The sequence below is a fragment of the Drosophila nasuta genome, chromosome 3 (genome assembly GCF_023558535.2).
Source record: "Drosophila nasuta strain 15112-1781.00 chromosome 3, ASM2355853v1, whole genome shotgun sequence".
NCBI lineage: Eukaryota > Metazoa > Arthropoda > Insecta > Diptera > Drosophilidae > Drosophila > Drosophila nasuta.
This window is the reverse complement of record NC_083457.1, coordinates 42,224,100-42,236,494: the sequence shown is the minus strand read 5'-3', so window position 1 is coordinate 42,236,494 and position 12,395 is coordinate 42,224,100. Positions and strand designations below refer to the sequence as shown.

General features: G+C 35.0%; 2 protein-coding genes across 2 annotated transcripts; both read right to left on the bottom strand.

The window, feature by feature from the left end:
- Window positions 1-295: 295 nt before the first annotated feature.
- On the bottom strand, window positions 296-4,438 carry LOC132789893 (probable G-protein coupled receptor Mth-like 8). The gene is made up of 6 exons (XM_060798220.1): window positions 3,653-4,438; window positions 3,440-3,596; window positions 1,315-1,506; window positions 1,042-1,260; window positions 614-977; window positions 296-560 (listed from the first exon to the last, which is right to left on the bottom strand). The coding sequence occupies exons 1-6, from the start codon at window positions 4,175-4,177 to the stop codon at window positions 515-517; spliced, it is 1,503 nt and encodes a 500-aa protein (XP_060654203.1). The 5' UTR covers window positions 4,178-4,438; the 3' UTR covers window positions 296-514.
- Window positions 4,439-6,880: 2,442 nt separating this feature from the next.
- Window positions 6,881-11,864, bottom strand: LOC132792295 (probable G-protein coupled receptor Mth-like 9). The gene is made up of 7 exons (XM_060801595.1): window positions 10,642-11,864; window positions 10,390-10,581; window positions 10,094-10,327; window positions 8,685-8,841; window positions 8,424-8,627; window positions 7,599-7,678; window positions 6,881-7,513 (listed from the first exon to the last, which is right to left on the bottom strand). The coding sequence occupies exons 1-7, from the start codon at window positions 11,363-11,365 to the stop codon at window positions 7,479-7,481; spliced, it is 1,626 nt and encodes a 541-aa protein (XP_060657578.1). The 5' UTR covers window positions 11,366-11,864; the 3' UTR covers window positions 6,881-7,478.
- Window positions 11,865-12,395: the final 531 nt, after the last annotated feature.

The window sequence follows — 12,395 nt, the reverse complement described above, 5'->3', positions numbered from 1 at the left end:
AATAAATTAATAACTTAATTTGAATATGGTTATTTTACATCTTTAATAATTTAAAACCCTACAAAAAAGTAGAACACACTTTTGAAAATTTGTATTCATATTTCGATCTCAGAAAAATGATCAACATTAAATTAAAATATCATAAAAAAAATGTAGCACACTTTTCAACAGTTTTCTTTATTCATGTTTTGTATTCAAAAAAATGTTCAACATTAAATTTTATAATTTAAAACCTTACAAAAAAGAAATGTAGTACAATTTTTTTTAAACAATTTTTTATTCATATTTTTCTTTTCAAAACAATATTCAACATTAAATTAAAATACATCTTCATAATTTCAGTTAGTTTCAAAAAAAGCTTTTCAGTCAATGCAAAAGCTGCAATAGGTTCAAGTCTCCGCTAGAGTCACTTTGGTTAGCTGCTGTTAAAAGGTGTTTGTCACGACTAATTGCTCGCTCTACACTGCGAACAGTTGCTCTAAAACTGTGCAGCGGCAACAAAACTGCGCTGACATCAATAAATGTACATGTGCACAGAGTTTTCACCGGTATCCTCATCGCTGTGAGAGGAAAGTGTTAGTAAAATATTAAATTCCATTAATTTGAAACTTACTTATTATCCTCAATGCGTCGCAGAAAGTTTTGTATTTGTTGATTTTTGCCAACAAGCGCATAAAGCGCAGCAAAGCCATGAAAAGCGGTGCAAAGACAAACCGCATAGTTCAAATGAGATCTCTCTTCACGATAATAGTTGACAGCAAAGGAGCAGATGTAAATGAACCAAATAAGTGCGGTATAGGAAAAGAATTTCCAAAAGGACTTCAAACGATTTCGCTCCAAGGACTCAAAGCTCTTCTCTGAATCAATATCGGGCTCTTCGCTGATACGAATCAAAGTGAGAATATAAAAGAAGCAGCTGATGGCACAGGCAATGAAAATGGGCGCAAAGAAATAGATCATCACAGTCCAGTTGCGAGCTGAGGGGGAAGAAAGGAAATATTTACAAGGAATATAATAGTGGAAGATCATTTAAATACTCACGATCGAACCAACAAGTATCGCCTCCAAGCACTAACTTAGCGCCATGATAACTGAAGCCCACATAGAAAGACCAGCCAATGGCGATGATGACAATTGGTATCAAGATCAGCCAAAACATGAGTTTGGTCAATACAACGCCATGGAAGCTCAGATACAATTTGAACGAGATGAAACTCAGTATGTAGAAGGATAAAACCAGGAAGAGCAACGCGAAGCTGGCTAAACATTAAAGTTTCATCATTGATCAATCATTTATTACGGAAATAGACTTACGTATGATGCGACAGGCGGCCGATGACAGATTTGCGGGATCGTGGAGCGTAAGATGTGCCAAAAGCGCATAGCCAAAGATAACACAGATCATATAGGCTTTGACAGCAACGCCGTAGAAACTATTGCGCATATCCGAGCACGTCAGATGCACCATCAGCACGATGAACAACGAGATAATGCAGATCAAGAGACCTGAAAGAGAAGAAAGGAGGAACCATGATGAAAGCTAGAGATATTAGAAAGATATTGCGATCGGTCAAGAATAAAATTGAATTTATTTTATGCATATGATGAGAGATTCAAAAATGTTTAGAAGAAGAGTATATTTCTGATCTTGGAATACAGTTGCTTTTCTCTAGAAAATCAAAAGATTTTTAAATTACGCACATTTTATAAGATCGAAAATTTTGTTTGAACAGTATGAGGACTGAAAGATGCTCTAGACTTTTATTGTGGAGAGCTGAATCAACTTACTTTATTTTTCTCCATTTTAATTTACATGTATACATTTATATATAAATGCAAGTGGAGGGAAAGGAGATAGTAAGTAGTTATCATATATACTTATAAATGCATAATATTCGAAGACTGAAAGATGACCTTATATTTGAAGGCTTATTTAAAACTACATGAAGAACTAAATGAAGACTCATTTGCAAGTTTTTTTTGTCGAGAGCTGAAAACAATTACTGACGAACAATTACTACGAATTCATTTATTTCTTCAATTGCATTAAAACTTTTGTATATGAATTGAAAATTATATAAACATTTTAAATATGTTTTACTGTAATTATTTGGGAAATAAACTTTCGTTTCTTCAAAAAAATATTTTGCTGATGCCATTTCTGTTTAAGTAAATTTTTTATTCAATTACTTAAATTTTTTCTCCTTTACCACTATAACTATAGAAAAATACTTCAGCATAAAATTGAACTATTATCAATTCTGTATTTAAAAATAATTTTTGTCTAATCTATAACTCATAAAATTAAAGATTTTAAATATAAAATTAAACAATTATCAATTCTGTGTTTACTATAATTTTCACGTACTCATAAAAATAGTAGTTCTTATATTTTGCTGCTAAAAAAGGCTTTCAATATAATTAAAAAAAGTTTCTGTACAAAATTTCGCAATTATCAATTTTGTGTTTACAAAAATGTTCAAATAAACCTGTTGAATTGATAGCATTAAACTTCAGACCCTTAAACAATCGGATCCATCCCTACAAAGAATCAAAATTATTTATTTATCCAATAAGCTGCATGAAGACAGCATGCTTATGTTTTCTTTTATTCTATCGAATTCCAATAGCAAACCATAAATCGTGGCTGATAATGAGCTGCCACTCGGGAATCGATTGATCGAATCGATACGAATTATTTTTATTAGCAATCTCTGTCTATTTCTGATCTCTCTTCGCGAATCGCATATTTAAAGAAACAAGTAAGTAAACTAGCGTCGAGTGGGCTCGACTGTGAGATACCCGCTACACATTTTGAATAAAAGCAAAGTATTGCGGAATTATTCTCAAAATATACTAAATTAATATACCATAAAAATACTACAAAATTTGTCAGATTGTATATTTAATATATTGATATGGTACTACATTCAAAATATACCATAGAGACGCTCAGTAAGTAGGCGTTTTTACCCATACAAAAGTATTTCTTTAATAACTTCGACAATTTTTATCTGATCGCAACCAAATTCAGGAATCATAACTACTATAGTAATTATTATATGTACCAAAATTTGCGACTTTAGCTTTAAAATTACTCTTGTTATTCGAGTTTTGTTAATTTGTGTGGGCGGAAGTGGGCGTGGCAAAATTTGAAACAAACTTGATTTGCGTGCAAACATAATAAACGCTGTCGAAAAAAAATTATAGCTCTATCTCTTATAGTCTCTGAGATTTAGCTGTTCATACGGACAGACGGACAGACAGACAGACAGACAGACGGAAATAGCTAGATCGTCTCGGCTGTTGATGCTGATCAAGAATATATATACTTCGGGGTCGGAGATGCCTCGATCTACTTGTTACATGCATTTCCTGTCGGCACAAAGTTATAATACCCTTCTACCCTATGGGTAGCGGGTATAATTAGCGTACTCACATATAGCATAAGTCCACTCGCGCACGCCGAGCACAAAATGTAGTTTCTCGGGTTCGCAGGCAAGAGGTTGCCAGCTCCAGTTGCTGTTGCCGAAGAGGAGCGGGGTGAAGCAATAGTGTTTGGTGAAATGATGCTCGCGATGAGTGATCGAACCGTTCTAAGAAAAAGTTCTTTAACTCAGACTGAACTGTTCAACTCTCAAATCAAGTATACCTCATGTAGAGTCCAGTGGAGATATTCCGAGTCCTTGGTCACCGCTCGCATGTGATCGCAAGGAGATTCCACATGAACGGAGAACCAAGTGCCCAGTTCCTGATGCAATTGGGTGCCATTCTGCAGCTGCACAGTCATGTGACTATGGCCAGGCACCTCGGGATGATCCACACAGCGACGCGTCTCCAGCTGATAGAATTGCCCCGCAGGACAACAGAAGCGGACACAAGGACGCAGTCGACAAACGCAGGCACGCAAATGTCGCACAGCAGGCACTCGAATGCCATTCTCGATGACAAAGTCGTAGGGTGTCACCAGCTCACGAGGAATCACCGTCCAGTTGTGGAGATACGATCCATTCATGTTGCTCCCCATGCTGTAGCTACCCGTGATGTTCACGGTGTCGATAAAGGCGCATGGATAGCGCCCCTCCTCGTGGTAGGCCCCACACGTGCCACGCTGAGTCAACAGCCAGAAGAAGACGCAAAGCAAAAAGCGACGCAACTGCGTCGTGGCCACAAACATACTTGCTTGCCGTCCCACTCCCCTTTTCACTACTCCTTCAGCAGCCTTTTCACCCACTCTCTCACATTCACCGCGCTTTTGTTTATGTTTATGCCAATTTATGCGTGTTTATCTCGAATTATCGAATACCAAATAGCGAAATGGTGAAAGAATCCTAATGCACTGTCTCGATGACGTCGAATCTGCGACTAAATTACACAAAAGCGAATCGAACTGAATCGGTTTAGATCTGTTCCCATCCGCACCTGGCACAGGTTCAACTCGAACTGGACGTTTCTTTGCTCTGCCAGCAACCTAAAATCAAATCAAAATGGAATAAATGTCTGACTGGACACACACCCACAATGCTATTATAGAGCGCAACACATTAGCGATTTCTCGCCTATTTGTTTACAACAACAACAGCATAAACATCAAGCAGCAGACCAACTGAAACTGAGCATATAACATCAACATTATCGTGACACACTGACTCACTGAATGCTCTACAGCTGAGGTAATGTGGTATATTTTAGTATTCTTTTGGTATATTAATTGGGTATGTTTTAGTATTCGTTTGGTGTATTAATGATGTATATTTTAGTATTTTTTGGTATATTCATTTGGTATATAATTGTGATATATTTTAGTATTCTTTTGGTATATTAATTTGGTATGCTTTAGTATAAGTTTGGTATATTAATGATGCATATTTCGGTATTTTTTGGTATATTCATTTGGTGTATTTTAACAATCTCTTGTTTTAGAAATTTGATACATTTTTGTATTCTTTTGGTATATTAAGTTGGTATATTTTAAGAAAGTTGAAAATATATATAAAATATACTAGACTTCTTGGCTTGCCTATATATGAAATAATAGGATAGAGATTAGTTTACAATACTCTTAACATAATGCATTCACAATAAATTCTTTGAATCTTTAACCACTTAATGACCTAAACTTCTTAATTATAAATACTGCATACTGCAGTTTATAAGGTTTAAAGAAATATTTCTGAAAATTCTTTCACAATAAGATCTACTTTTAATTTAACTCCTTAAAAATAAAAAGAACTAACAAGATATTAAGATATTACATATTATCCTTATCTCCCTCTACGTCTGATTTCAACAATCGTTTATGACCATATAATAATATAATCTGTTCAATTGCTTTCAGTACCTCCTTTCATCCTTATATTAGAATTTTCAATATAAAGTTCTTTTACCTTTCTAACAATAAATTACTTTCCTTGACTCTCCCAATATGATTCTTGTCTAATTCCATAAATATTTTAAGGAAATAACCAGATTTAAATATTTTGTAACTCTCCTACATATAAAGTCTTTTCCATTCATATCAAACAAGAGATTACTTGAGTTGTTTACCTGAACTCAATATAATAACATATAATCGCAATCATGAATACTTTAATGTAATAAATAGTTTAAACTATTGAGTAATTCTCTCCAAATTTTCTTCTCTTAAATTTTGTAAATTTCTTTGAAACATGAAAAAACATTTTAATCTTTCTATAGTATCTTCAATCTTTCTATTGTATGTTTCCCATTTCTATTGCTAAAAGTTTTCAATCAAAAATTCTTTGGTGGGAAACCATCTCCATCTAAAATTTCTAAACTGGAAGAATGTTCACAGTTCGCCTAAGTTCCAATTTTCAGGGAGCGGGAGCACATAATTTCCCATAGAGAACCATAATAAGACACAGTTCAAAGAGCGCAGAGTACAAAAGAATGGAGAATGTTGAGTAGTGAGGTCGTCAATTGGACTAAACGGAGACGGACAATTGCGTCATTAGAAGCGCATTTGTTGCGTGCCACTTGACTGGCGACTTGGCGCCTCCATTCAGCAGGTGAAACAGGTAAACTGAGTGAAGCAAGCAACCAACAACTAACCCGACCCAGACACGCGACCTGCGACCTCCCACCTGTTTAGGCCAATACGCTTTTTGTTGGCCTTTTGCTTAGTGTTTGGCTACCATTTGTGTCCTTTAGCTGGAACTTGACTCTGAATTTTGGGGGCTGGTCAGCTGTTAGTGAATGGGTTATTCAGTTAAGGAAATAATTCATGCCATAACAGAGACTGTTTGCGGTTTGTTGTTGTTGTTCTATAAAAAGGGTTAAACCATATTGAAGGGCGCTAAAGTGTTGAATGGAAAATAAAGGCAGCAAAAGTGAGACTAGCAGATACCCTGTAATCAGAAATCACAAAATTAATCAAAAGTTAAGTTTGATTACCTTACTTTAGTTGTATTAAGACAGTAAAGTAATTTTCCAGCTTTTTGTGTGGAATCGTAATGAAAATATTGGAAAAGGAAACTGAAATCTGTACGATCCTAATCAAATTTTCAGGATATAAAGATAAAATACAGTTCTATAGAAAAATTAACATATTAGTTAACATACTATATAACAACAAATTCAACATTAACATACATTAATTGTTTTGCAGAAAAACTTTGATTTCCACAATCCGATTCTAATGAAATTTTCAGGATACAAAGAAAAAGCAAAGTTTAAAAAAAAAAATCGACATCATTGTTATAAATAAAAATCACTATTTTTCATTAAGTTTTTTGTAGTAAAAGTTTTATTTTTATTATCCGATTCCAATCAAATTTTCAGGATACACAGATAAGATACAATTTTATAAATAAAATTATCACCGTAGTTATAACTCATATTTTATTAAACAAAAAAAAAAAATAAGTAAAATAAAGTTCAGTATTTATGTGGTAAAAATATTGCTTTCTTTCCAAAATTGTACATACCCTTTAATATCTATACAAAAGCTAAGAGCTTAATAGAGTTGTTAATGAAAATAATAAAGGGTTAGCTCGAGTTGAGGTCAAAAAGGTTGGTGTTTAACATTTCAGTTGAATTAAGTATTTATTTGGCTTGTGAACTGCGCTTTGTGTTCAGCATTTTCGAATACAACATGCAAAATGCAGAATGCAAATTGCAATTGCGACTGCATTCATTGTCTACTATATATAGAGATATATGAATTGATTTAATATTCATTTCATCGACATTTATTGAATATTTCATTGTTAAGTCTGAATGTGTTTATATTTACTCTGTAGCTGGAATTCTGTTGATGGATACGGAACTTAAGGAATAATTTCGAGAACGAAACTGTATGTTTAATCATTAGATTAGGTAATGTAATATAACAAGTCTTAAAATATTGCTTAATATTGTGAATACATCGTATCGTAAGATAATTGCAAACATTGAGCATGATTCAAAACACGACATGAATCATTCAGTTTGAGGCAGTTGTTTGTTTATGTGTCATTTTAAAGTGATGTCACCGTCGGTCTATAAGGCGAATCTATAATTAGCATAAACAATTTCGAATACAATTAGCACAAGTTAAAATACATTTGCCATGAATTCTCCCTTCTCCCCTCACTTACCTGGATTCTTCAGATCGCCCTTCTCGTCGAATTTGTAAACACGCGCATTTATAATGCTCAAGTCGGTCTGACTGGATTCGCTGCAAGTTGAGATTAGTTTGATTGAATTATAAAGAAATAACAAGAAAGCTTCACTCTACTGAGAGTAAAACATTCTTACGATATAACAAATAAAAATACCAAAAAAGTACTAAAATATACCGAATTACATATTTAGTATAATGATATACTCTTAAGATACACTGACTCATTCTGCATTTTGCATACCAAATAAATATACCAAAAGGAACTAAAATCTCCCAAAGTATACACCATATTAGTATACCGAAAAATACTAAATTTAAATAAATATGTACTAAAATACTAAATATGTACACAAATACCGAATTACGTATTTAGTATATTGATATACTATTAGGATACGCTGTCTCATTCTGATTTTTGCATACTAAATCAATATACTAAAAGATACCAAATTTCATATTTGGTATATTGATATACTATTCCGTAACGCTCTCTCATTCTACCTGTTGCATACATAATCAATATACCGAACAAATACTAAAATATATCAAATTCGCATATGGTATATTAATCTAATAAGTATTTGGTATATCAATATTCCATCATTTTACGCTGTCTTATTCTGTCTGGTGCATACCAAATTAATATACTGAGATAATACTAAAATATATCAAATTCCATGTTTAGTATCATATATTAATATATTATTACTTTAAGCTATCGCATTATGGTTGTTGCATACATTTCCTCTAGTCATAAAGTTAGAATACTCTTCTATGAGTCGCGGGTATAAAAACTTACACATTGATGGACCACCAAGTTTTCACGTGCATATTCTTGCCCAGCAGCAGTATAAATCCAGCTATGGCCAGCACCAGAATGCAGATGCCACTCCAGAAATCGATGATGAAGAAATGTTCCCTGACTCGAGCCAAGATATAGACGATCATCTCACGCAACCAAACAGCAAAGACGCCTACCAAATAACCAGTGAAGGCGTAGAAACTAAGGAAGATCAAAAAGATGAAGACTTGGTTTACGGATCTTGTTTCTTTAACTTACTGAATCTTCATGATGCGCAGTTGGACTCCCTCAAGATATTGTGTGTCAGGGTCCAACTCGAAGGTCGCTGAGTACGTCTGGAAACAGCAGTAAAGACTGAAGATCAGCAGCAGTAAAATGGGCACATAATAATAGATCAATATGCCCCAGAGACGCACTGAAAAAAAAGAGAGGAGATAATATGAAAATAAAATCATAAATTAAGGTAGAAAAAGAATTTTATATATAATTAAATGAAATTATTAAAATTTATATAACTGATCAATTTAACAAAGCTTTGCATTGCAATTTAGACAAGTCAAATAATTTAAAGATAAATTCAATTTCTATATCAATCATATGAAACTTAGAAACAAATAACTATGTAAGATATTTGTTGAAATGTGGTAATTGATTATGAAATATTTAAATCAGAGAAATATAAGCTTTGAAAATTATATATAAATATATACATATATAAATTAATAAACTACTGATCACTATACAAAGCACTACATTTAATTAACAACAATTTAAAAAAATTTAAAAATAAAGAAATTTCTACATTGAAACGGACAAACAAACAAAAATATAAACCTGTTTAACATCTAAAGAAAAAATGTATATAATACTGAAATTCTTTTTTATAATTCTTTGGAATTATTTGGTAATTATCTAACCAATATTTACAATTATAAAAAAAAATCATTTTAGTGTATACAAGTCACATGATTTAAAAATAAATGAAATTCCTATATCGAAAGTGAGAAGCAAAATAAATAATTTCACAGTTGAGACATCTAAAGAAACATGCTAATTAATTGTATATCTAAATATCAATATATCATAACAAACAATAAGAAACAATGTCAAAGATCAAAAGATAAAAAACCAGAATAGATAGAATAAATTAAAATTTTACACAAAAAACAAATGAAATATGTTGCACATCAGCTTGTTGACCATTTAACAAAATGTTATACACATCATCAAATTAATTGATGCTATATGAAGTCATAAATCGTTCAATAAAATGTCGAGCAAATAGTCACACGATCAACGCAATAAATTCATTAACAAAAATGAATAAGGTGGAAAAACACGATTTTTGATACAAAATGATCTACAAAATTATGGCTACAATATGAAATATAAATGCTCTGCATGTTCTTAAATACAAATTTAATATATTAATCTATATAGAAGTAAAACTAATAGGTATTATTGAAACTGAGAAAAATATGATGAACAAAGCTTCATTATAAATCTTAATTTTGAGAATTTTTCCATTTAAAAGAAATGCTTAAAAAGGATTGCAAATTTAGAAAAATTCTTAAAGCAAGATTTTAGAATTGATAAAAATTCTTAAAAGAAGATTTAAATATTTAACAATACATTACAAAAATACAAATTAAACTGTCAAAACTTACCATCGAACCAGCAATAGTCCTCGCCAATACCGGGTTTGAAATGCTTTGGCAAATTAGAGTCCTGTGCAAAGGACACTGCAAACCGTAGAATAATCACGAAGACTATGGCTAGAAAGTAGATCAAAGTGCGAACCCAATTGCGCATGGATTTCTTGCGGAACTTGAGCATGAAATCAAAGCTGCAAATGGCCAAGTAGACAAAGGACAGCATGATGAAAAAGTAAGCCAAGAAACCTGCAAAGAAGAGCAACAAATTAGCACAAATAAAGAGAAGAATAGTCAAAGTCAAGACTCACCAATATTGCGACACGCTTCATGGGATAATTTCACGGGATTCTTTAAAGTTAAGTAGACTAGAAGCGAATAACCCGCAATCACCGAGAGCAGATAGTAGATAATCAACTGGCCATAGTGACTTTTCCTTGCCGTATTAATGCAACCCAGTAGAGAGAGTATAAAAATGTTGATCAGTATAGCAATAATGCTGCCTGCAAAACAGATCAGATTAGCGGGGATTCCAACCATTCTAAACGGAATTCAAAACTTACAGATGGCATAGATCCAAACGCGATAGCCTCGCTGAAAGCGTTCACAGTTGAGGGGAACTAACTCCCAGGCAGCTGGTTGATGCTCCAACGAAGTGAAGCAATATTCATCTGTGCTCCACAGTCGATCATCCCTCAACAAAGTGCCATTCTCAAAGAGATTCCATTGCCAGAAGGAATCGTGCTTCTTGTCCACAAACTTGTTGCGACATCCCAGCTGAGTGCGTACCACAAATCGATCGATGATCTTCACATGACTGATGTTGCCATAGGAGTCGGTTAACTCGACAAGTGTGCTCGGTGGTCTGGGTTGCAATGGAGCTGTACAATTCCCACTCTTGGCATTGAAATGCTCGCCCAAGGGACAGCAGAAGGTGATGCAGGGTTTGATGAGGCAGATGCAACCACGCACATGTTTTGGGGCACGATATTCGACACCATCGATCACCTTGAAATTGTAGATGGCAACCAGGTAAGCGGGTATCACGATGCCTTCATGGGCATAGGAGCCATCCTGGAGACGCTGCGAGTCTGTAATGTTCACAGTGTCCGAGAAGGCGCAAGGGTATTTGGCAGGAACAGTTGAACTGGTTGTTGTATTTACTGATGCTGTATTGGTTGGTGTCTTCGCTGTTGTTCCTGCTGTTGTTGTTGTTGTTTCTGTCACTGCAACAACTGTTCCTACTACGCTAATGGCGGCAATGATCGCCACGAGCGTCGCCCACATTTTGTTGCTCTTTTGCTAATTGCACAATTAAATACGCTACGCTTGTAAAAGGCGGGGGAGTTAAAACTTAAAGTAAGGTGTGGTAATTCTTAGGAGTGAAATCTTAATTCCAAGCGTGTGTGACGTCACAGTCCAAGGCGGCGTCAGCTTTATTAAATAGATAAACACTCGCACAAGTTGCGATCGTCTCAGATGCTCACAGTATTCTACACACACACACACTGACACGCACAGTCACCGCAAAGAACAACAATCAAATTCGACAGCGACAATGCGAAGCGGACGTTGACGCTGACGTCGCTGCCAGCGGCGACGCTGACGCAGAATACGCGCGAGTCGCGACGCGTCTAAAAACGGCTACGATTGCGACAACACTTAGTGAGGAGCAGCGGTGCGGTGGAGCACGTGAGGGGTAAAGCGAACTTCTACGATGCGTTGTTGGCTTTTCTTGCGGCATAAAGCGTCAACGCTCCATGCCGGCCAAGAATAAAAAACAGACTAACTGATTAGCCAGTCTGTCAGCAAAAGCAAAGCCCCAACAACCGGCACCACAGCCCTACACAATCACACAAAAACAGAAATACAAACAGACACACACACACACACAGACACATGCACGCAGTGTTCATACATCGCATATCCAATAGCCCAACCGATTTCGATTGTGTGTCGAATTGGAATCTCAGCCATCGGCATCAGCCATCGCAGCGCGAACCTCATTCAAAATTCATTCGCTCCGTTGTTGCTGTTGCTGCCATTGTTGGTAGTTAAACAGCAAAAACAACAACAGCAGCGACAGCGACAGCTGCGGCGAGCCGCGAGAATCAAATAAAAACAACAGACAGCTCAGCTGGCTTTGCTAAACTTTAAGTTGTATGCGCAGTTCAGAGCTTTTATGCTCTCGCTCTCTCGCCCATAGCGAGTGCCAACACCTTGGTTGTGCACTTGACTAGCATGACGTCGCTTGGGAACAGAAAAGCGAAACAACTGTTCACTTTGCTGCTGCTATTGCATGAAATGACTCAGTTGA

Excerpts from the sequence above, each read along its gene's own strand:
- LOC132789893 (XM_060798220.1), bottom strand. The coding sequence starts at position 4,177 with ATGTTTGTGGCCACGACGCAGTTGCGTCGCTTTTTGCTTTGCGTCTTC. Across the intron at positions 1,507-3,439 it reads CGAGTGGACTTATGCTATAT|GTCTCTTGATCTGCATTATC; the intron begins GTGAGTACGCTA and ends CTTCTCTTTCAG. Across the intron at positions 978-1,041 it reads CGATACTTGTTGGTTCGATC|CTCGCAACTGGACTGTGATG; the intron begins GTGAGTATTTAA and ends CTTCCCCCTCAG.
- LOC132792295 (XM_060801595.1), bottom strand. The coding sequence starts at position 11,365 with ATGTGGGCGACGCTCGTGGCGATCATTGCCGCCATTAGCGTAGTAGGA. Across the intron at positions 10,582-10,641 it reads CGTTTGGATCTATGCCATCT|GCAGCATTATTGCTATACTG; the intron begins GTAAGTTTTGAA and ends TCTGTTTTGCAG. Across the intron at positions 10,328-10,389 it reads TGAAGCGTGTCGCAATATTG|GTTTCTTGGCTTACTTTTTC; the intron begins GTGAGTCTTGAC and ends TCTTCTTTGCAG.